General features: G+C 45.8%; 1 protein-coding gene across 1 annotated transcript; it reads right to left on the bottom strand.

The window, feature by feature from the left end:
• Nucleotides 1–1,577: 1,577 nt before the first annotated feature.
• RIPK4 (receptor interacting serine/threonine kinase 4) lies at nt 1,578–24,849 on the bottom strand. Its single transcript, XM_050901493.1, has 8 exons — nt 24,668–24,849; nt 16,472–16,763; nt 8,034–8,182; nt 7,169–7,218; nt 5,959–6,117; nt 4,886–5,022; nt 4,129–4,357; nt 1,578–3,134 (listed from the first exon to the last, which is right to left on the bottom strand). The coding sequence occupies exons 1-8, from the start codon at nt 24,847–24,849 to the stop codon at nt 1,957–1,959; spliced, it is 2,376 nt and encodes a 791-aa protein (XP_050757450.1). The 3' UTR covers nt 1,578–1,956.
• Nucleotides 24,850–25,129: the final 280 nt, after the last annotated feature.

Below are 25,129 nucleotides of genomic sequence, written 5' to 3'. Positions count from 1 at the left end.
TTTGTTTAATGAGAAGTTTCACTGTCAGCACCTTTAGGAAGCTTGCTGTGACTGCCATGCTCTAGTAAGAGGTATATTGCTTTGTAACCTCCATATATTGGCATGCGTGTGGCCTCACCATCTGTTCTTTAATACAGTTTCATTAGGCAGTCAGTGAACTGTCTTGAAATTCAAGAAATTGAACTAGGGGAGTTGCATGCAGGTACATAGAGGTACCTACTTGGAGCCAGCCATCAAACAGCAGCAGGCTCCCTGCCGCCTCTGCAAGCACCCATCCTCCTTTGGTTATTGCCCTCAGCCACTACCATCTCCAATGACAGGAGACTGGTTTTTGGTTAAGAAAGTATTGACTTTCACGGGGCTAGATTCCCACAGGAGCACTTTGACTCCTAAAATCAGATACTGAGGTAGCACTGGCATGCCTATCACTGCCATCAGGTATGTGCAAAAAAGGTCTCCAGCGAGAGCAGCTTTCCTGTCAGGGGAGGTGGGAGCAAAGCACAACACTGCTGCTTGGTCTGTGGCAGGCATGGTGGGGACACACCACCAAGGAGAGGTGAGGTACCTGTCTGGGCAGCAGCCCACCAGTCAACAGGGAAGATGCAAAAGTATTTGACTTGGCTTCAAGGTGGGGAAGAAAACTGAACTCCTTGAACAGCTACACCATAAGAGGAAAGCATCGCAGTTGTACATTAACATGTTATGCACATAAAGGCTAGGTTATGTGGGGTTTTATTCTATAAATTTATTCTGTAAATAACACCTCCAATTCATTCAAGCTCCTTACCTTCCCTATAAAAGCTAAGGGGAGTGTAAAACTGAGGACAGCCTTACATGCCACCAGTTGGGCTTCAACATCATTAAACACATTACAGTTGGGTGCTGCTGCTGGTCAATGGATTTCAGTTGCTTTAACAACTACAAAATACAGACAGATATGGAACACAATCTTTTATTAATAACAGATCACATTTGAACTTTGAAGAGAGTGAAATTAAAAGGTGTATTAAAACATACCCACTCTAAGCAATCTATTTTCTTCAGTAGAAAAAAAGCATACAACAGGTAGAAATACTATATACACAGTATATCAGTCTAGTCATCAGCCCCTCCAAACATTGTTTTGCAAATTGGCATAATGGTGTTAGAATATACCATCCAGTTACAGTCCAGTATGAATTTTAGCTTTTGACTTTTTCATTTAAGACAAACCACTAAGCACCTAGTTCAGCTTACTGATCTTAGAATACATACAAGGTGGTACTGTATATGAAGATACTAGTGTTAAGCTTTTACTTCTGCTTATGTATTTTTCAGATCCTGCCTTGTTAATAAGTCTGCATCAATTTTGAGTACATGGAAATCTGTAATCAATGTCTCTATTAAACAGAGTACCTTCTGACACTGAAACATGATTAACTGTACCTTAAATAGCCCTCTCCTCATCTCTTGCATTAATTTCAAGCAGATTTGCGTTGTGTTTATTTTACACTGGAGGCTTTCAGCCCAAAATATAGATCACTGCAATAAACCAGGAATCTACACCATCCTTTTTTTTTTTTTTTTTTTTTGGAGGAAAATAAAGAAGCAGAATGTTAGTTCTTAAATTAGTTTGACACATAAAAAAAGCAGGGGGGAAACCCACAAGTTGAATCCCTCTCTCACAACATCCTTGGGAGGGGAATGTCAATATACAGACAGGGCAGGCACACACAGAATGACTGATACAGACCACGGCATGGCAGACTCCAGCTCTCAGCCTTACATCTGGTCTTAGTCCACGTGCGCTCTCACTCGCACACTCAAACACAAGTAGCTTCTGCTGGTTGCACCTCAGTCCATCAGCTGACACTGCTGATGAGCGGATCACTGCACAACTGGAGAAGACCCTCATGAATCAAGCTCCAGCAGCCTTCTTGCACCAGGTAGAAAGGTAGCAAGTTCTGTACCTTTTGCTTAAGTCTCACTTAACAACACAGTAACCGATCTATTACTGCTTTGCTGAGCAAGCTGTAGCAGGGTCTGACATGTGGGTCTTTGCATGTCAGTGCACGCCCCATGCTTCAGAAGGACCTCAACTGTTTTTGTGTGCCCTCCTCGTGCAGCCAGATGAAGAGCTGTCAACCCTTCACTGTCAGAAACATTGAGATTTTCTGAACTGACAAGTTCTTCTACCACTTCAGAGTGCCCGTTTTCTGCAGCAAGATGTAACGCTGTCCTATTTAAAGGGCCTCTGGCTAGAACACTGGCCCTTTCATCTATCAGCAACTTTGTTGTTGCTAAATGGCCGCTGCGAGATGCCAAGTGCAGAGCGGTGTATCCTTCTGCTGTTGCTGCCTCAATGTCTGCACCGTGTTTAAGGAGCAGCCTCGACGTGCTTGTGTGGCCAGTTTCAGCAGCTATGTGGAGAGCAGTCTGCAAGAGCGCGTTCTGTATGTTGACATCCGACTCCAGGTCTATGAGAAGGCGAGCGACACGATAGTGTCCTCGTTGAGCGGCCAAGTGTAGCGAGGTCCTTCCATCCACGGTCTGCACGTTCACATTTGCACCCCGCTGTTTGGCCAGAAGCTTTACAATGGGGAGATGACCTTGCCAGGCAGCATAGTGCAGTGGCACCCAGTCATCCTTTCCTTTGATGTTCACATTAACACCTCTTCTCAGCAGGATCCGCACAATATTCTCTTGGCCATACTGACAGGCTATGTGGATGGGGGCTCTGCCTTCAAAATCTACCTCATTTAAGGATGCATTCTTATCAAGCAGCATTTTAGTGCTGAAATCATCCCCGTTTTGGGCAGCAAAGTGAAGAGCAGTCCACTGATCCTCATCTTTGGCATTAACATTGATTTTCCTAGCCATAATCAGCTCCACAATGCTTTTACCTTTCTTCTCAATGGCTATGTGAAGAGGGGTGGATCCTTTCTTGTTGGTGAGGTTAGGGTTAGCGTTGTACAGGAGGAGCCATTTGACACATTCTTCTTGACCAGCTTCAACAGCCAAGTGCAAAAGACTGGAGTTCCCATCTAAAACAATATCAACATCTTGAGGCTGGAGGATCTTCATCAGCTTGCTGGTATCTCCAGATAAAATGGCCTCTGTTAGCTTCCTCTTCTGTATGTCTGTAGTACCAATATCTAAATGGATATAAGGAAGAAATTTTTTACAATGAGGGTGGTGAAACACTGGAACAGGTTGCCCAGAGAGGTGGTAGATGCCCCATCCCTGGAAACATTCAAGGTCAGGCTGGACAGGGCTCTGAGCAACCTGATCTAGTTGAAGATGTCCCTGCTCACTGCAGGGGAAGTTGGACTAGATGACCTTTAAAGGTCCCTTCCAACCCAAACCATTCTATGATTCTATGAAAAAGACACCATCACAATTCTGATACCCATTAAACCTTACTTGCCCATGGCTAACATATCTGGTGGCTTCAGCAATGACTTGACTGCAAAGAAATCCCCTCCCTGCCCCCCGCAGTAGTTTCAGAACAATTTCAGGTCAGATTTGGAGCCCCACTTACTCTTATTCTGTTTCTTGTGAAATGAAGAACAAAGGATGCTGTGGTTGATCTCCCTGCACTAATCATTGTTTGCCTAACTGGAAAATAGATGCCTGTTTTTTGCAGCACTGGACTGAAAAGGGAGGGGCGTGTCTGCAACAGTGGGGGTCTTTATTACAATGTTCATGGGGGCTGCTGAGGTGGCTTGAGTCTTCTCAAAAAAAAAGTGCTCAGACTTGGGCTTAGTATAACGGAAAAAGCCACAATCTCAGCTGACCTGACTGGGCATTGGCTTTAGTCCCACTTTGAGCGGGATGTTGGACTAGGTGACCTCCCTTCCAACCAACCTTTACATGACTGATTCTGTAATTGCTTTGATGGGAATTCAGGTCACTTCTTTTCAAAAGTAAATGAGATTTATTATTTCTCATTAGATCATGTTTGGGAACCACCTCATTTGTTTTTTTTTTTTAAATAACTACCTCCAGTAAACAAATTTCTAGTGCTGACAGCAAGAGAAAGCAAGGCCAACAGTGATGCTATTCTTTATATGACTACTCTCCAACCCATTGACTCCCATGCCCCAGTCCAAACAACTACAAAAAAACAACAACAAAGGAAAACCTGACCATTACCTGAACTCTCCCTTTCAAAGGAAAGGGAAAGGGAGCCTCTGGATGAAAAAGCTGAATCTACAGATGAAACTCCTGAAAGCCGCTTGTCACTGGAGGCAAGTTTGGACTCAGAAGAGCTGCGGCTGAGATCCTCAGGGCCTTCCATAGTCTGTGAAATCCCCGAATCCAGCTGGGACAACAACTCTGAGAGACTGTAATCCTTAACTGATGGTAGAGCAGGCTCCTGTTTCGGCTGGGATAATGCAGACATCCCCTTCAAGAGAAGCACACAACCATTTTAGTAGAAAGGTCAGTAAAGAAAACTGAGCACGAAGCCCTACGGGAAGAAACGTAAGTTTGTTAGTTTGCAGGTAGCCTTTAAGCACTGTTCGTATTAAATGAAACCTATGCATAAGGTCACTCAAAGTTTTCAGATGCAGGAGGGGAGCTTTCATCAGTACTCACACAGCAACTAAAGCCACATGGCTCTCCTGTCTACAGCGTTTTTTAAGATCAGTCACACCCACACAGTTCCAGCCTTTATTTCCTAACTGTCCTGCTCTCCCTCAACAGGCTAAGATCCACTTGCACTTAGTCCTGCACTGAGGTTTTCCTGAGCTGGTCCATGCATCTGCTGTCACTTTTGCATTCCAGTCCTTCACCAAGACCCACTTCTATCAATCAGGCAAGAAGGTGCTCAAAAGCAGCAAAGAGAAGGTTGCTTGGGAAGTTACAGGTCACAGAGGAACCTGTTCCTCGCAAAACCTAGTGCACTTGAACAAGAAGTGGAAAGAGAAAATACCTCAGGCTGCTGTTCTGGGGAATTCTTGGTGTCCAGGTCCTGAGTTATCATCTCTTTTGTTTCATCTTCTGGTTTTTCACAAAGGGCCTCTGTTTCTGAAGTGATTTCTTTGAAGAAAGCAAGAGAAGGTTTTGGGTTTTTTTTTTTAATAGGTGACTTTTCTGAGATGCCCTGCTGCCTTTCTCTATCGTTAGAGCTTAACAGTTTTGAGATACTGTGGGAGAAAGACTCCAATTTTGACTATTCCATCTAGCACCTCATCAGTAGGTACAAGTGTGTAGCTAGGCAAAGAGTGAGTAGGGCTGACTGAACAATTCATTTTCACATTCAGACCAGACTGATGTTACATGGTGGCTACACTGCAGGACCATGAAATGGGAACCGGTCTACTGCTGGCAGACTTAGGCATATGTTTTTAAAAAGATAGGATCCCTCTTCCCTTCAGTCCCCATACCTTGTTTGGGCAAGAGGAGAGGGAAGAGGCAAATCTCTCCCATTAATGCTAAATGGAGCTACCTGGAGGTAGCACTTGCTACATCCTTCTGCACACTTGAATTCATAACAGGTGCTTTGGGCATGTTCAAGCCTTTCACCAGAGTTGCCTTTTATTGACAGAAAAATGACGGTACAAATTGTTTTGTTACAAGAAAACAATTCAGTTTCTCAGCATAAACCAGTAAATTTCAAGAGCCAGGGCCTTCAACACTTTGGTAGGGTGAAAACCACACCAACTCCAGCTTGGCATATGCCCTGAGACACACAATCAGAAATAAACATAATTTCTGGCTAAATGGATCAACTGGTTCAGTACAGGTCTTATTCCTGACGTGTTTACATAACACTGTCATGGTCAGACTTGTCCCCAGATAATCCCTTCCTCCACAATGAATAAGTGGCCTGTATCATTGTCCCTACCATACAATGTGCTCTATTTATTCTGTCACAGAGGTTCACAGCATTTACCCCAAGGATTAACAGAGTCTTGAGCAATAACGTGACTCATAGAAGAATAAATGGGCAGCCAAGTGACGAGGAAATCTTACCTTGAAATGTTGGCCGTTCACCAGGATCATCTTGCCAACATTTTTGCATCAGTTTGATCAAGTTATTACATGAATGAGGTCTGGATTTGGAAACAGCAGGTAGCTCTGGGCGGTGGCCTTTAACTACTTTTACCATAATATGTAAAATGTTGTTTTCCTCTGTAAAGCAAGAGCACACAAATTAAGATCTCCCAGCAAAAGGAATGATTTCTCTTTTGTCTAAGAGCATTAACAGTGTATTAGGCTGAAACTGTGTTTTCGTGCATTTTTTCTAGATTTAGAGTGCTTTCTTTTATCAACAGCGAAAAAGAAGTTGGTCTTATTCTCCCACAATACATCCATCAATGCAGTAACAGCTACTTCCCGTGTATCAGTTAAAAACAATTGTCAGTGAGTGACTGTGATCTTTTTCCACCCATAAAAGACACAGAACCAAAGCAAAAAAACTCAAACAGTTCTTTGCTACCTCTCTTTGGATTTCCATATCTGCTGTAAGAAAACTGAACCACAGCTTTTACTTAGACCAGGTACCTGAACTTTTCATAAAGGTGAAGGAAGAACACAAATTAAGCAGTGCAGTAATGTGGCTCTTGACTCTGAAGTCAACCATTGGGCTAAATGGGATCTCTCACTTGGAGGAAAATTAGTAGTAGACTGGAACCTGTTCAGACACGTTTGCTATACACAGGCTAGTCATACACACAGGAAAAGTCATAAAGAATAAATAGCTGCCTGTTGATCGGTACATTTACTGTGGGGTGGAACAAGGCTTATTCTCACAGCTAGCTTTTTTTTTTTTTTTTTTTAAAAGAACAAATCTGTACCCACAATCTACAAATAAACTACAGAACCTCTCTACAGAGAAGCTGTTTCTGAAAACAGCACAGCTGCCTGCCAGTTGGCTTTGCTCTGCGCTGTTCCTCGTTGGCCGCAAACATGTCAGGAGTCTGCGCAGGCCACGCTAATCTGCAGAAGCAAAAAGGTGCAGACTAGGGCCCCCGGCGGCAATATGGGTTCTGCTTTCACGATGTAGGACAAAGGAGGACTTACATTTGTGATCAGAATTTGAGAGCTTAAAAGTGTCTACCGCACAAGACTGTAGGAATTTGGAGGACATGCATGTAATCTGGGGCTGGTGGGGCAGGAAGCATGCTTATCAATGGGAGAAAAGAAAAAAATTCCAACACAACCCACAATACATCAAACTTACCTGCAAAAGGCTTCTTCTGTGTAAGAACTCCCCAAACCACAATGGAAAAGCTACAAATAAATGCAAAAAAATTATTTCTAGAAAAGTTTAAAAAAAACCAACCAACAACCAACAAAAAAGCCAAAAAACTCACAGAAGTATAATTTATTTTCCTAAGTTCTCTTTCCTTGTCCTTCACTTCTGCATCTAATTCAGCTGATGAACACACAGACAAGATGCAGCCAAGAACCATGATTTGAAAGTCTAGTTTTTGCAGGGAGGAACCTGAGGCAGCGAACATAGGGACTTGCTGGAGGCTGCTGAGTTCTTGGTAACATTTACCAACTACTCCACACTAACACTGACAAAATCAGAGAGCAGCAAAGCATTACTGTGGATTTTATTTAATACTTCTACCCTGCAAGACAACTTTAAAGAAATACATTCCATTTAGAATGACGTATCTTTTAATCTACAGCTATGATTTCCTTTTCCTAATAACCTTACCATGAAAGAAGAACCAAAGACCTAGTGATGAAATCCACTGAAGATAACTAAGAATTTTGTCACAGACGTGAAAAGTAGGTCAGGATGTACCTTTTGATGGGGAAATTAAAGGTGGGCAGAGTGCCTCCCATGCCAGGTGCTAATAAATAAGCGTTACTTGGAATGATAACACTCAAGACCCAGGATGAGCTGCAGTTTGTTAAAAGGCCTCTACCCTATAAAGACTTTGCCAAAAGCAAAGCAAACGTGACCCTTTGCAAGATGAGGCTCAAACTAGATTTAGGGGTTTCATGCTCAATTAGGTTTTATAACCAGAAAAAGAGGGCTCATTTTACAGTATTACTTAAAGTGCTTTTAAGTGTTTTCATAGTTAACTGACCTGTACACATCATGCTTGGTGTCAAAACACCTGTTTTTCTCTTTGATGCGCTCTGGAGGAAGGTACGCAATTGTGCCACACAAGCCATCCATGCTGATGTCATGGGAATGGGACAAGCCATTGCACTTTGCAAGTCCAAAGTCAGAAATCTGCAAAAAATGGAGGAGGAAGAGAGGAAGAGAACTGCATGCTACCATTAGACTTTGAAGGCGTTAACAAAAAATTTTCTGTAAAGAACGACAGATGTAACAGGATGACCCAACAAAATATAGCGAGCTGCCATTCAGAAATACTAAGCTAAGAAAACATCTCTGGAAGCATTATGCTATGGTAGGCTTTTCTTTATGGTTAAGTTAAAAAAAAAGTCAAGGTGTTTTTTGCAAGCAGCAGCATGTTAGCCCATTACATAGCAAACACACCAAACAGTCAAGACAATTTACTGTAATTTAAAACTAGTCAAATTTAGCTAGTGCAAACTACTTTAATGTAATTATTGGTCCTGCCACCCCCTTTCCCTATGTAACCTTATGTTGCATGCTATGTTTAAGTGTTCTGAGCACCTGTTTTCAGACCATGAGCACTCCAATGAGTGAAAGAGAATTGCTCTTTCAGATACCACTTTTACACTGACCATGCCAACAAGGACTAAGCCCAACACCAGAGGCACCAAGTGTTAAAAAAACCCAAACCCAAACCAAAACACACACACACACACACACACCCAAAAACCCACACAGGGAATTCTTTTTGGCAACTAGGAGATACAGCAAGTTGGTGCAGTGACGCAGTGAACACAGCTGAAATGAACAAGTGACAGCAAGTTTATAAAAAGGAAAACACACCTCCACTTTAATTTGAAGTGTCAAACAAATATGCATTCATTTGCTCTCAAAGGCATACCAATCATCAAGCACACAGATAGGCAAGGAATTTCCTTTGTCTTACTTATTTCCCACTGGTCAAAAACGTCTATTATGCTAAGAGGAAATTTCAAGAAAAGTCAAGTCTTTTTGGACAACTCAGCCCACTGATTTTTGTCTATATGTTAGATAAGATTTCCTCCTCCCCCCCAACTTATACATTCTTTTTATCTAATAAATGCTAAGGTTTTTCAATGACTCATTCCCCTTTTGATCTTCACAGCTTCTCCTTTGAGAAAGTTCTCCCTCAAAACAACAAGCACAATTAAAAAAAGCTGCCCTTTTTTTTTTTTTAAATAGGCTCCAACTTTACACTTTCAGAAGTTTCTGTCTAAAGATACCACAAAGCTAGTCATAACATGCATCCATCACTGGAAAGGGAGAAAACTGCTGCCAGCTTCAGCCTCCTGGAGAACAAGCAGGCTACACAGCCATCCGTCTTCAAATGCTAGGAATCTTCCTTTGCCATAAAGCAAACAAAGCAACCCACACAGCTTCAGGAAGAACTTCTCCCAGGGAAAAAGGGCTCAAGAGAGGCATTCTCAGGAGCTGCAGAAGTCCTGTACCTTAGCACACAGGTATATCCAACCTGTTGTCCATCTGTACCTTATATCTGCAGGGTAATGTGGGAATGACTTGAGAAGAAAAAAAAAAGGGGGAAAAAAAGGGGAAAACCCAAAGTCATCTGGAGGAATAGTTTCTCATGCTTGTAGGGCTACAACTCTCAGAAGGGAATTGCTGGCCTCCTCAGCAAGCCAAGCACTGGAGTCCAGGAAAGCGGTGAGTAGACAAGAAACCCAGGTTCGCAAGCCAGCTTACCCTGGGAAGAGCTCAATCGACCGCCCCAGGAAGTGCTGCGTGAGTTTGGGGCACTTAGTGCTCCACAGGAGAACAAAAGCACAACCCCAACATCACACAAGCCCGTGGTGTCAGGTTAATAAACGAACCGACTGCTGCAAGTCTGAACAGATCCAACTTGGTGAAGCGCTGCTATCCTTTGATTAACGTGAAGCAGAGGCTTGTATACACCTCAAGAAATCCATATGGCATGCAGGCATAATTAAAGCAATACACCTTCCTCTTTGTCTAAACAATACCAGGTTTCCTACTGTGTAAGTTAAGAAATAAAGATGAAATACAGACAGCACAGTGACACTCCTGTGTTAAGAAGTGCCACCAGCTATGTTGCGTGAATCTAAGGCTAGGGGCTAAGACAGGAGGCTAAGCGCACCAGATAGATAGATAGATAGAAAAGGTCTCAGTCAGCCTACAAACCAAGAAACAGCTAAGGTACATAGTACCCCTCCCAGGCTAGCAAGAACTTTACCTTGTGAACCTGCCCCTACCTACTGTGAAGGACTATGTTTTATAGCAATCAGTAGGAAATTCATCTGTAGAGCAGAGCTTCAATCACATCAAATTCTGCAGAAAGCACTGGAAATTGAAGAATTGTTATCTTTCAGGCTGCGACAAAATAGTAAGATTCTGCAGACAGCTTTTGTGGCTTTTATTAGTTCCTGTAGGGTAAATTTTCCACACTGCATGGTGTATTTAGTCATGCAGTTTCTTTAAACATCAGTGGGAACTGTGCAGTGGGTGGAAGACACAGCCATTTAACCTACCTATTTTGCCTTTAAATTGCATGCCAGGTACCTAGTTCTGCAACACAAGGCATCCTTGCTGGTGAAGGCAGTGAAAGTGGAGCACCCCTCCCCACTTCTTCCTCCGCATCCCCGCCAGCCCTTGCAGCCCACCCTGGGATCTGCCCTGCCCCACGATCCGACAGAACCCGTAACCTCACTCCTCACAACAATTACTTCAGGTGGATCCCATCATGCTTCAAAAGCATACCTAATATCAGCAGAGCTAAGAGGAGACATGGAGGCGACAGACTGCTTCATGCAAAACACGCGGTGAAGAGGTAGGAAGAAGAGAAAAAACATTGGCCAAAGCCCACGCAGACAGTGGGATTGTTCATGTTCAGGCAGCTCGCTCGGTCTCTGCTCTTTAAAGGTCTGCATGAGAACAAACACGTGAGTAGTGACTGGGGAGGGGAGCCGTACACGTTTTCCTGCCCACTTCCCAGCAACGCTTACTTTACTGAGAGATTCCAAGATCTGAAGATTTTTTTTTTCTTTCTTTTGTTTAGTTTTGTTTGTTTTAAATTGAGCATATTGTGCACACAGACCTTTCTCTGCTTCTGTCATTTGTGGACATTTCCATTCTAGTTTGTAAAAAACACTCACTTGCAGTTTTAGATGCTTTGAATTTGTCAAGGTTTTTTTTTTTTTTTGGTGTTTTTTTGGTTTTGTTTTTTTTTTAAACTAGTAGATATGCCCACGTAATACAATGGTTACTAAAGTCAGCTATTCCCAAACACTGCATGGATCTAGCTCCCAGGAACAAAATTAGTGCTTGGAAAGTGCTTTCACTGATGACTCCTGACAGGCCATCCTGCAGCGTGCACTTAGCTTCTGATGCTGCATGTCATTTTTCTGCAAATAAGACTCAAGAACCCACTGCAACGGACTCAGGGACAGAGTTCACCAAAAGGTTTTCTTCATCAAACGGGAACAAAGTGTGCTGGTTTTGGCTGGGGTAGAGTTAATTTTCTTCATAGTAGCTAGTACAGGGCTGTGTTTTGGATTTGTGCTGAAAACAGTGTTGATAATTCAGGGATGTTTTCTTTATTGCTGAGCAGCGCTTACACAGAGTCAAGGCCTTTTCTGCTTCTCACACCACCCCACCAGCGAGGAAGCTGGGGGTGCACAAGAAGTTGGGAGGGGACACAGCCAGGACAGCTGACCCCAACTGACCAAAGGGGTATTCCATACCATGTGACATCATACTCAGCATATAAAGCTGGGGGAAGACGAAGGAAGGGGAGGACGTTCGGAGTGATGGCGTTTGTCTTCCCAAGTACTCATTACTCATGATGGAGCCCTGCTTTCCTGGAGATGGCTGAACACCTGCCTGCTGATGGGAAGCAGTGAACGAATTCCTTGTTTTGCCTTGCCTGCGTGGCTTTTGCTTTACCTATTAAACTGTCTTTATCTCAACCCACGAGTTTTCTCACTTTTACTGTTCTGATTCTCTCCCCCATCCCACCAGGGGGGAGTGAGCGACCGGCTGTGTGGTGCGTAGTTGCCAGCAGGGGTTAAACCACAACACAAAGCCATCAGATTAATTTTTAATCGCTGCTGGCATATGCAGTATTTGTCTCTGTCCAAAGTCTCTGTGCACTTGGATATTGAGAATGCCACCACATTTGTCTATGGGGTTTTCAGGTATTTGAGGGGCGGGGGGGTGGGGGTTGGCCTTGTTTGTTTGTTTTTCTGGGGGTAGGGGAGAAAGGCTGGTTGTTTCGTTCTTTAAGAAATGCCAAAAATTTTTAAGAGATTTACATGGGTCACAAATTTGGACTACTAAAAATTAGGAATAAAAATTAATTCCAAGCGTAGACACAGCCAGCATCTGCACTTCAAACATATGTCTTTACTTCAGTGTTTATGAACACACTTCAGTTAGCTACTCAAAGAAGTCTTTCTGAAACAGGCTGTATTATTTCCATCCTTTTCCAACCTGCCCTGAAACCTTAACTCCTCAAAACCCGTTTCAGGTGTGATCTTTGTAACACTCTCTTCAGAAGCGGCAGAAACCAAGCCACAGTCAAACATCCATTTTAATCCATCATAAATCTGCATTACTGTAACAGGGATGGTCTTGTTCCCTCCCCTGTGCCACCACAATTAGATCAATTAGAGAACTGATCAAGGTGAAAATGAGCTTTGTTGGTTGGGATTAAAGAGCCATGCAACAACAGCCCTACATGGAAACCTTGATCAGGAGAGGTGGAAAACAGGGAGAAGGGACACAGAAAACAACAAAGCCTCTTCTCATTTCTAATAACAGGAGAGCATTTGCAGCTGATAAAAAAAAAGTGGCTGTGTTAACTACATCGGCTAGTCTAATAAAGAGAGACAACCGCTCTTTACCAGCCTGGCCTCTGGGTATTACTTTGACCTACAGTTAACGACCTACATTAAGCAGCTTTCTGATAAATTTGCTGTCTGACTAGGCTGCTTCTAACTCCACACTCAGAAATTTTGCAGCCCCTTCTTCAGCTGAAGCAAATAAAGGTGAAGACGACAGAGGCAACCTATACATGTTTAGTAAGACCATCAGCACAGCACAACACAGCAGCAAACTTCACTCTTCACACTGGTTTAAATTGGAGCACTGGGGGAAAAAAATAAAAGCAACTACAGTGAGCTTAAAGCAGTGCACAGCTGATCCTGCTTAAAGTTCTTTAAAAACAAAATCTAGGAGATGAAAAATAACTGGTGAGATTTGCCTCTGTGTGTGTGTGTACCCACACATATATACATCTGTGTGTATGTGTGTATATATATATATATGACAAGATGAGGAGCTGCAAAAAACAGGCCGGATAGTAAGAGAAACAAGAACTTACAAATAATGCTTTTGCCCAAAAGTATTAAGTTGCAGGTTGACTTCATTTTAAATACCTGAACAAAAAGTAACACTCTTAACCATGAGATATTGAAGATAAGAAACCTGAGAAGCAGCAACAGAGAGAGCATGCAGGCATGGCAGCTGCAAACAAGTTAGGGTACAAGATTACTGCATGGGGGGGTGTGCGTATTCTCCTACCGAGGGCCCTGGAGAGAGATCACATCGGAGCAAGGAACAAGCAAACTCACAGCCCGCGAGGGCAGCGCTGGAATGTGGCATTGCTTCCCCAGCGCCAGCTCCCCGCAAGCAATTGCCACATCACAGGGAGCTCAGGGGAGACATCCTGAATGTGTACGGAGGGCAGGAGAGCTGAAGAACAAGCTCGTAAGACGTGGTCCAGTTAAGCAAAAACTAGGCGTTAGACAGCCCGTAAGTACTGGAAGGCTGCATATATGGAACACTGGAGAAAGGGGCAGGGAGGATCTTGTTGGTACAAATAGAAGTAACAGGTTGACATTAAGGAAAAAAGATGCAGGCTGATCCCTGCTAGCAAAGCCTGCCTGGGTATGGAATAATCCTCCCAAGGAAACCACACTGCTTCAGGCAACCAAGATGGAGCAGGACATGGCAGGGAAAGGAGCTCCCAGCTGAGGCTCCTGTCAGTACTGAGCTCCACCACCACTCGCAGGGGAGGAGGCATGCATGCATCCATCCATCCTCCAAAAAACAGCAAAGCCTTACCTTGTGTTGTACATATTACGTATATTTAAAATCACCAAGGAATGCCCCAACATGCCTTTGAAAAAGTTAATACCTGTCTATCTATATTCCTGCTCAGTGCTCAGGCTAATGCCATCCTCTTAATTATCCTCCCAAGAACAAAATTCAGTACACACTTATGTAATACATAGGAGACTGCTTTATGATATGGAGGCACCCACTTGATGATAAGTTCTGTACAACACTACTGCGTTAGTCATCATCCTCACTTGGGTTTTTTTACAGTAAGCATTGTGCTCGTAAAAGAAGAAGGGCGTGTTTCCATTTAACTAGCAATACAGCGCAGAAGCATTTCTAATGTGCTCCGCTGGAAGACTGTTTGTTTCCTGGCTCAAGGGCAAACAGTTTATAAAAGTCCTCCCTACCTACAAACTCTTCTTTTGCAGTCTGCAACATCTCTCCACTCACCTTAGGATTCTATTAGGGACAGGTCACCTACTAAATTAACGCTAACATTTAAAAAGTAAAAACACTTCAATCATCAGCTCCATTAGCCTTCCAGCAAGAAAATGCACATTAAATCAAGCTGCAGGGTCTGAAATTTAATTACAAGTTTCACATCACACAAAAAGAAGGTTTGGGGCCACATTTTTAAAGTGAAGGCGCCTCACAGAATATGTACATCTCTTATTTTGCATATAGATTCCTACATCTGCTTTGATGCTTGGAGGGGTTTCCAAGATGCCTGCAGATGTAAAAGACTGCTGGCTGGAAAAAGGTTTGGATTAGACCATTCTTTTCTGAACTTAATGGAAAGGGTCCGAAGACCTTCATATGTTTCATATACAGAGCAAGTAGCAACAGTTTAGGGATGTCAGCAATGACCTCACCAGAAACATTTTCTTTTTTGTACATTTTGCACTTTGCCCCCTTGTATTACATCACCACCCAGATATAGGCTATAGAGCAGGCAGTATATCAGGTAGCATTTCAACCTCCTGGAACAGTGAGAAAAATACAGCCTTCATATCTTGGCTCATGGATGAGTCAAGAATTAGGAATTTAAGCAGCTATGCAAACAAGCACAAACTTCAGGTAAATAAATACTTAGCAAAGGCTTCTCAGCACCAGTGTGTGAAAAATATACTTTCAACAGTTCAGAACCTGATGTTCTGGTCATAATACCATGGACCACCTGTAGATGCCTCCTATCTCACAAAGAAAATCCTTCTAAGAAGTAAACCACTAAGAGGCCTTGTAAAAAAGCTGAGACTGTCACAGGTGTGATTTCATTAGAGGCACACACCTCTTACAGCTCCAACCCTCTCATGACACCTGGAGAGACGTTTTCATTTAATGAAAACTTCATTTTTAGAACAGTACAGCACAACCAAAGCCATTTGGCCAGTTTAAGGGGGACAGGAAAACAGGGAGCAGATGGATGATGGAACTGATAAAAATCTATGACTACTTGTACTGAGTTCTATCAGCCAGCCAGCATGATTAATCCTGCAGTTCTAAGGTTAAGAGTTTGGCCACTGATGGGGCGGGGGGGGGGGGGGGGGGGCAGGATCAGGAAAAAGATGTATTTCAGTCTCTTTCCTCTCCAAAAGGAAGGATCAGAAAGCAAGCACAACCTCCTTAGTCCAGCTGTCAAAATAGAACCTCCAACAGAGAAGGCCAACAAGTTTGCTAGCTTACTCTGGAAATGGATAATGAAAAGAATGTCATGCTGATACAGGCACAAAAATTCCCTTAAGTGACCTCTGGTATGCATAAAGAGTCAGGACAGAGATACTTCTTCACTGTATATGCTCTGAGCAAATCAAAGAAGGCTGGGAAGGCAACCAAAGTTGCCTCTGGGAAGGCTTCTCTGGACTCCAGCTGTAAATGAGATTTGGGTATTTAGTGGAGCGTACAAAGCCAGAAGGACCTAGACAGAATAAGGTTACCACTGTGAAGTGGCATAGATGATTTAGAGGTTCACATTGCTTTTCTCTCGCTGTTCTCATCTGCCTCATGACCGTACTGCAAGGAAATTTATAGCAGGACCCATTAGGTCTCAAAACCAGAGTTCACTACACTAGCAGCCTCCTAAAATTTCAGGAGAGTTCTCACAAGCTCCCTAACTCTACCTCTATTTATGTACCAAAATGGTGCATAAATCAGGTAGACAAGTTTGGGGATTGGAGGGGTTGGGTTGGTGGGCATTTTTCTAACTCAAAAGGAATGCTGCCGGCTTCTCTCAAGCCTTTGAGTTAGGCAGGAGCCATGCAAGAATATCCAAAGGTGGGTCCCTGGCACAGAGTGCCCAATGCGTACCTTGACGTGGTAGTGGGCATCAAGCAGGATGTTTGCAGGCTTGAGGTCCAGGTGGAGCAGCGGAGGGGACATGCAGTGCAGGAAGTTCATCCCCACAGCTGTCTCGTGGATGATGCGGAAGCGCAATTCCCAGGGCAGAGGTTCGGAAGCCAGGAGCTTTTCCAGAGACCCCGTTTCCATGTATTCCATGACCAAGCCAACCGGCTCTTTACAGATGCCATAAACAGGAAGGATGTAGCGAAACTTTGCCATTTCCATCTTCCTGGCTTCTTCCAATAACTCCATGCGCTCCCTGGGTAGAAGAGAACAGATGGTGAAGGATGGAGCCGCTGTTTCTCTCCCCCCACCCCAAACATGCACAAAACATTTCTTCTGAAACTGAACACCGCATTTCATGATCATTGCTTGGCTGAACCATGCTACATCTCACCAGCCTGTACTCCAGGCATATTTCCACATTTACTAACTTCGTTTTATGCTTCTAATGGTAGGCAGCTCACAGCTGCTGAACCATAGGCGAGTTGTACACTTCAACAGTGCAAACATCCCTAGCATAAAGTCCATCTCCCCGCTTTGATGTTTATGCTGTGCTGTTAAGAACGAGGACGATACATGTAGTGCCCAGATTTACCACCACTCTAACTCCTTGGGCTAAAGTCATTAACTTTTTGTGAGTCATAAGACTGCGTTAATCAGGAGAGAGCACGGACAGCATTGCTTCAGCTACCCTGCTGGTGCAGGCTGCCAGCGCACAGACCCAGGCCTTGGGAGAGGAATCCCCAGTACCTATCATTTAGGTGAGCAAGCTGCCTGCTGTAGCTACGGGGACACAGCAAAAGCCTCCTTATCCTCAAAACCCAGATCTGGCAACTCCAATACTATGCTCACTCAGCTCCAGCGGATGCCGAAAACTCCCAGCACGCCATTTTCGGTGATGTAACAGGCCCAGCACCGGCATGCATAATGAGCACCCCTGGGTTGTTTACAGGTCACTTTAGCCTGACCCTGCAGAGTGCTATGCGTTACTCAGCCCAAGCTGCAGCCTCCCAGGTCAAGACCCTTAATTGCCGTGCCTTCCTTCTGCACCTCATGCATGGCCGTCGGCTGCAACAGCCCGCATGGACCTGCCGGGCATCGAGTTGGAAAGAGGAAACAAGGGTCCTCTCCCCAGGCCGACTGCGCCCACAAAGAAGAGCCACACGTGATGGGTGAAAGAACCTTCAGTCTGTCAAAAACTACATTATTAGTGACGACAGGCAGTAGCCAGAGCAGCACTGGCCCATGGGTACTGATGCACCACTGTTGCTGCCACCCACCGATTCACAAAAGAGGACACAGGGAGGTCAGATAGGTAATATTTCCTGAACAGACCCTCTCTTACTACACGACAGCTCTTGTAACGTACCCAAGGCGTGTACACTATTTAATGGAGAACAGTACCTGAAGTAATAGGACAAAGTTTTAACACAGACGCCTGGTAAACAGAGAGTCCTACTTTAAAAGAAAAAAACCATTGCTTTGATGCCCCCCCACCCCATGCAGGCGTTTTGAGATGACCAGCTCTCCTGGAAGATGTCAGCGTTTAAATATAAAACTCAGCAAGCACATTCACAGCGGCTGCAACAACTGATCAGAAGAAAGACGCTCGTACCCTCTGCAAGGCAGAAGGCTCTGTCGCCTGCCCCCTCTGCCAGTCCCCGAGAGCTGGAAAACACCTGGGGACTGATCCTGACCCAGTCGCAGTTTGTGCCCTGTGCCACTAACAAGCAATGCCAGTTACCACTGTGGGAGCCTCTGCCATGGCAGGGCTATCAGCTCAAACTTTTTTTTTTTTTTAAAATCCAAGGCCAGCTGGAAGCACTCTCCGTTTCTGAAAAGAGAAATGCCAAGTCCAACCTTAGTGCAGTGAAGTCTCCCCTTCCTGTGTGTCGTGTCCCCCCCCCGATGCCTGGATGACCAAGGGGGCAGCAGGCACCACCCGTGCTGAAACGCAGCCTGCAAGGGACCCTCAGTGCTCCCATGTGGGAGCGATTTCGCGAGCTGTCATTTAGCCCTTAGACCCCGTCCCTTCCCCTCTGCTTCGCCTGCTGTGGGAAGCGCAGAGCTGATGTTCACTCAGACAAGGCTGGAAACGCAGTCTGCTGCCTGTCCCTCACCAACTGTAGCAGCCTGCAATAACCCAATGCAGTTAACATTTCACGCTAGGGGCGAGTCTAGCCTAGCAAGAAGAAGCAGACCTATTTCAGAGGCAAGATCAGGCTGAAAAATGGTTTAAGAGGGACGTACACAGTGAGAGGAAAAAAAAGATAAGGGAAATCTTTTCCCTCTATTAACCATGTTGGCTCCTGCTGCTCCCTACAGCAACTTTCTTGTGAAATAATTGCCTTTGTAGACAAGTACCCAGTTTGCTCTTTGGCACGCTGGAAGGGAGCGCCTATGAATAACACAACCAACTCCTTGCCCCCAAGCCACATGCATAGCCAGCATAATTCACCAGGCTTCAGCAGGCTGAGCTCTGGAGTCAGGGATGTAAAATACCTGTCTGAGCCCTCCAAGGCAAGGCAAGAACCCAGCAACAGCTAAAGCCTAACAAGAACCACTAGACTCCCGGGGACGGGGTTCCAGGGCTAACAACAGCCTCAGAGAGCATCACCAAAATCACAGAGATCAGCTGCTCAAAATGGGGCATTTTCCCTACGAAGAGAGAATTTCCAGTTTCAACAAAATAAAAAAAAAAGTCCCTTTCTGCTTGGACCAGACCCAGTTAGTTGAGTGAATTAACTAATTAACAGGCAAGTGCCCTTTGTCTAATTTGCCTGTTTAAATAAAACCCCCATAAAACAATTGCCACCTTTAGCATCTTCCCATACCCAGAGCGTTCAAAACTGAATCAGCCAGTGATCTGGTATAGCCAGAGAGACGTGTCAGTTTTCAAATACAGGCCCCTGTCATCTTTAGAAAACAGAAAAAGAAAAAAGACAAAAGAAATAGACAGCCAAAATACAACTCGGTCATTAGCCAAGTGCTGGAGTGCACTTGCATTAATCGTACTAACACAAACAGCTCGTTAAACCAAGATCTCCTCCATCAGGCAAAGATGAAAGGTCTTTCCCTTCCTTTAGCCAAGGTGCTACTGGCACTCAGCACAGTCTTAGGTGTTCTCAATGCTCCCATCACCTCAATACGCAAGTGCTAATGCTGCAACAAAGGATGCTGTAGGTATCCTTGAAGTTCACATTTAACAGATCAAAGTATGGGATGGGGGGGGGGGGGGGCGTTATGCTGCTCAGTTACTCCTAGTGCTTAGAAATTATTCTGCACTATCACCAAGAAACACTTCCCTCCAAAGTGGAGGAAAAGGAAAGCTCCTTATGAGGTTTCTCAGTCAAGAGACGTGGGACTAGCTTGTTAGAACAGAATTTCTTATTTAACACCTACACGATTAAAGAGTCAGAATTATCTTCTCTAAGCACCTTGGCTCCATTCCCCTCCCCCTCCAGTACTATATCCTAACATTATGGTAATAAAAATTAAAAACAGAAAAAGAAAAAGCTTGCACACAGGACAGCTGAGCTCATGTAAATCATGGGGTGCATACACTTTCCCCTATAACAGTATTAGAAGACAAGGGCACACACATCTAGAGATCTAGCACTGGGTTCAGTGCCAAATAGCATCTTTGTCAGAGAAGTCGTCGATGACAGATCAGCCATTTTCAAAGCAATCAGAAATATTACATGAATGGGGGACCTCTGACATCCCCAAAACAGCTGTCTGCTTCTGCTCAAAGTCAGATCCTGAACAGATAGGGCTGCATTCTTTGGATTCTCCTGGAGAGACAAGGGACTTATTCCTGCCCACTGCCTCGCTCCCCAGGGACCAGGGCCCAACCCTTGTACCACAAACCCTGCCACAAGAACAGCAAGAATTACAACTATATCTGCATTTGCATGTATCCAATCTTTATGCCCTAAAGATAACACTGTGTTATAAAAATGCAACTTTAAACTCACAAGGCAGTCCTTGCAGTTTTATATTCCCGCACCACTACCATCCCATTTCCCTAATGGAGTCTGAGACAGAGCAGTTAAAGTTGCTCCACAGAAACTCAAAAAGCCCTGAAAACCTGTAATGGGGCCATTTGTGTGAACCACCTCCAGACACAGAGCAGCCAGGCTTCTCCCAGCCCAGGGGAGATCCAGCCCTGCACAGCCACACTGCTGTCCAGTGGGGAATGCAAGTTGCCTCTTTACAAACAGCTGGTGGTGAAGATGGGGGCCACAAAATTACAACAGCCCTGAATTTTTTCAGGGACTCTTCGTCTGCATCATGGCAGATGTTTAAGAGCATACAGTGACCTCTGCTCTGCAGGGTACATCTTTAATGACCTTCACACCGCTGACCCTCAGAGAAGAAAGGCAATAAGAGAAGAAAAGAAAAACCACTGCATGGTCAGGGCAAATATGTTGGGGGGGGGGGAGGAGAAGAAAATCCCTTCTTACAGGTTAACACATATCTCAGCCCTGCTAACAGATCTCTGCTGCGTAGCCCTGGTACAAGAGGATCACAGGTTAACCCAGACAGCTAGGCTCACCCCTACTCTTTAAGAAGCACAAGGCGAGTATTAAGTTCCACCTACACATCCAGAGACCGCCAGAACAGACATTCATTCACCTTCGTCACCAGAATAAATGCAGCATCTGCTAATAGCAAGGCATTTCTAAAACCTCCTAAATTTCTAAGTCCTACTCCATTCCTAAATCCAGGTGCCGCAGAGGGAGGTACATGCTCATTATTTTTTTGCAATCAAGAAGGCAGACCTTTCCACCTCCACACCCTGTAGTCACCCCCACCGGCTAACACCTCCAGCGAAGAGCCCTCTCTGGGAACTGTTACATCATTCATACTCGTTATAGTCTGCATGTTTACGTTCCGCTATAAGAAATCCATAAAGGCTTCCAGGTTGTTCTCTCTGAGCTCGCCGCCCTTTTCCTCCAGACAACACTTCCATTCTGGCCAACAGGGGTCAAGAGAAGAGATCTGGCGCTCTCCATAGGCACAAGTCCTGGGGGAGAGGCTCCTCCACCTTTCTGGGTCATACTCTTTTCTTCAGGCTGACATTGAACCTCCCCATCTTGAGAGCATCTTGAGCCGCATGCGGGAAATGTGATCTCAGGAGACAGAAAGTGGGAGCAAATAAGGTGTTAGGAATGGAATTTGGCTCGATTGCCTGAGAGGGCTTGGGCTTAAAGGTAAAAACACGTCTGGCTGTACATTCAGTTTTTCTTCTGCTTGAGGCCACTTGGCTCTATGGTGCGATAATTGCCAAGGGAATCACTCCAAATCTCTTACTGTCTGCAGAAACACAGTAAGAGAGACTACAGAGTATTACTGCCACCAAGCCATTACAAACAAGGTTTTAATGTGGTACCAAATAAATAAATAAGAAAAAGCCTCTGTGTTTTTCAGTTAATGTTTCCGATACCACTGGTAATTCTTCTAACTCTGCTGCTTCACAGGGTTCCAAGAAACACCTAGTCAAGTTAAATGTCCTGGATTAACAATCTAATTACACAGGCTTGTTTCAACCTGTGAACTAAAGAGGTAGTGTTTTATTTTGTCTGTGCCCCCCACCCCGCCATTTGACTGGCACAACTTTCTTAGAAAAGTTTCGGGTGAAAAGTCTCTTTGGGGGGCAGTGTTACCAACTACTGACAGGGGTTTGGTAGAGCAGCCTAAGAACCAAAGGAGAAGCATATACAAATTCAGCTTAGCTTTATTTTGCAGAAGCAGCCGTTTCAAAGGACAGGGACCCTCCAATTTCTAGTTAGTGCTCCCCTTAAGCATCTGAAGCACAAATTCTGCAGTAAAATAAATAAATTAGTGTTTCAAGGATTGGTTTGTTAAAATTAACCAGGAGCTGCAGGAGCCCCACACCCTCAAATTCTCAAGGCACTTTTGTTTACTGCATTGCATGTTCGTATGGTCTCTCCAGTATCTGCACACCTCATAGCCACTGAGGGACAGGTGGTTCTTTATTGCACATTGAATATATTAATATAGAGGTTTGGTAGCAACTCTCAAAATTAATTGTTCATATTAAAGTAGGTGACAGCATCCTTTGTCTCGGACTGAAAATTAACTTTTGAGTAAATTTCTAGATGTATTCTGCAAATGAAAAGCACAACAAATGTTCTAGCTTATTTTTAAGAGATGTTTTAGCTGTAAAATTAGTCAGCTACAGTACTATTTTGATTAGGCCTCAATAAGCATCAAGTCTGCAATCTACTTTGTATTTTTAATGGTAGGAGGGCTTGCAGGTTAACCCAATAAAACACCCTCTGCAACTTTGAGGTCTTTTCTGTTTTATTCACAGACAGCACAGTTACCCTACGCATATATTAAACTCTCCCTCTCCCCTTTTAAAAAAAGGGACATTTCATCTCATTTACTATACTATATAAGCCATGCCTACAGCAAAGTCAGCAATTCAGATAATGGGCAAGATGCCCTAGTAATCTTGTAGAAGACAGGCTTACAAACATTTTCAATCTTGGGCCAACTTATCTCCCTCCTCCTGCAGAAACCGCAACAAGGGAAACCTTTTGTGACCGAACCAACCCACATCTCAAAAAATGAACTGCAGAATCAGCTCGTGAGTTGGCAGAGATCCCAGAGATCAAGGTGGCGCTGGAAAAGCTCCATGAACGCGACTTGGCCACATCCACCTCCCTCCGCACAGACGCTGGCCTGCCGGGAAATCACTACCGTCCCGCAAAACAGAAGGATGCTTCTAAAGATGCATCTGACAGCCTTCCTCTCCCAGGAGAGGAGAGCTGCACTCGACAGGCCCCCATCACACACAGACTGCGTGAGCACAGCATAGCTGATGGTCCTCCGCCATGGGCCACAGCTAGTTACAGAGGGCAGGCGAGCTGGAGGGGGTTCTCACCGTGTGGTACCTTCACCTGCAATACAATACGGCTCCACACTGGACTACTCAGTGAGGACTCATCCTGGGCAGACGCAGGGAGAAGCGCTGGCCCTGAACTGAAGCTGGAGAACGTATTTCCCAGCACGTCTCCTTTCAGCACCCGCTCCTGAAAGACAGCACGCCCGTACCTGCAGCGCCCACGCCCCAATGCCCCCCATGCCGAGCCCGCTGCTCGCCCCGCTGCTAACCACCGCCCGTCTACCACACGGGAGTCACAACTAACGCATCTGCAAATGCAAGCTAAAGGGCTGGCTCTCCTCAAGGTAGGGAGCTCACTGGAGCGAGACACAGCAGGCCTGAGAAGCCCCCGGATCCCATTCGGTATTTTCGCTTCCCGTTTGGGACTGCTTTCTATGACCTTTGGAGCTGCAGCAGGCGTAACCCTTTAGCACAAGCTAACACACGCACGACCAGGGCAGGGCAAAATGCTTTCCGAATGGCTCCGAGGGAATAGGCAAGACCTACACTGCAGCCGTGCGGCGGCTCTTTTCCAAGCTGCTGCAAGTGGCTAAGCAACATAGCTTATTCTTTGAGGGAGGCCAGCCCCATTATGCACGATATAACTAAAGGTGTTGGTCCGGGCTTCGCTTAAGTGTGACAAAGGCCACGTTTGCCTAGGGAATATTTAATTGCACGGCTCTCTTCGCTGCGTTTAGTCAGACCTTCCTCCCCGTTGCTGCTGTCGGTAAACAGGGCTGCGAGACGGGCTGCAGCGACGGCGCTCCTGCCGCGTTGGCGTGGGGCTGGGTCGGGCTGGTTCGTTCTTTTTCAAGTACGCTCCCAAAAGATCCGTAACTCTGGGCTACATCGCTCGGTTCGCTTCTCAAAGACCGGGCGTCGCACCGGCAGGGCGAGCAGCGTGGACCATCTCGCTTGGCCTCGGAAGCGTTTGAACGGCTGCTAAGCGCAATTACCTACATTCGCGTGCCTTGGTGTAGGCTGAGCCGAGGAAAAAAACAAGGAGGGGGGGGGGAACAAACCCAAAAGCATCCCTAAGCTCCCGGGAGGCGGGCAGGGCTACGGAGGGGGAGCCCTGGGTCGCCCCGCGGCTTCCCGGCTGCGCGTACGCGCAGCCGGGAAGCCGCGGGGCGACCCAGGGCTCCGGGCATTGCCTGGAGAGGGTCGGTCCTGCGGGAAGAGCCGCTTCCCCCCGCTCCCTCCCTCCCCCGTCCCTCAGCCCGGCGGTCCCCGTCGCCCCTTACTTCTCGTCCACATGGAGGCTGGGCGAACACTTGATGGCGAGCCAGGTCTTCCAGTGGAGGTGGCGCACCTTGTACACCTGACCGAAACCCCCCGAGCCGATCTTCTCCCAGCTACCGAACTCGCTCTCCTCGAAGGTTTTCAGCAGTCCCATGGCCCACGGGGAGCCGCTCTCCCGCGCCATGCCGCTCATCGGCCGCCGACCCGCCCGGCACCGCGGTGCGCTGCGCAGCGCCGCCGCCGCCGCCGCCGCCGCCCGCCCAGGTGAGTCAGGTGTGCCCGGGGTGGCGTCACTTCCTGGGCCGGGCCCGCCCCCCCCCTCACGCCGCCGCCGCCGCCGCGCTGTCAGGGGGCGGTTGTGGCCTGGCCCGGGCGCCGGTACCCGGCTCCCGCTCCCAGCCGGGACGCAGGTAGCGGCCCAAGGGCAGTAGCGCCCTCCTTGGTCCCTGGGAGGCGGCCAGGAT

This window comes from Gymnogyps californianus, chromosome 1 (assembly GCF_018139145.2).
Source record: "Gymnogyps californianus isolate 813 chromosome 1, ASM1813914v2, whole genome shotgun sequence".
Lineage (NCBI taxonomy): Eukaryota > Metazoa > Chordata > Aves > Accipitriformes > Cathartidae > Gymnogyps > Gymnogyps californianus.
This window is presented reverse-complemented; position numbering and strand designations above follow the sequence as displayed.

Coding starts and splice junctions, on each gene's coding strand:
- RIPK4 (XM_050901493.1), bottom strand. CDS start 24,849: ATGGCGCGGGAGAGCGGCTCCCCGTGGGCCATGGGACTGCTGAAAACC. Junction 7,219..8,033: donor ACCAAGCATGATGTGTACAG/GTCAGTTAACTA, acceptor ATTTATTTGTAG/CTTTTCCATTGTGGTTTGGG. Junction 5,023..5,958: donor TGAACGGCCAACATTTCAAG/GTAAGATTTCCT, acceptor CTTTCTTCAAAG/AAATCACTTCAGAAACAGAG.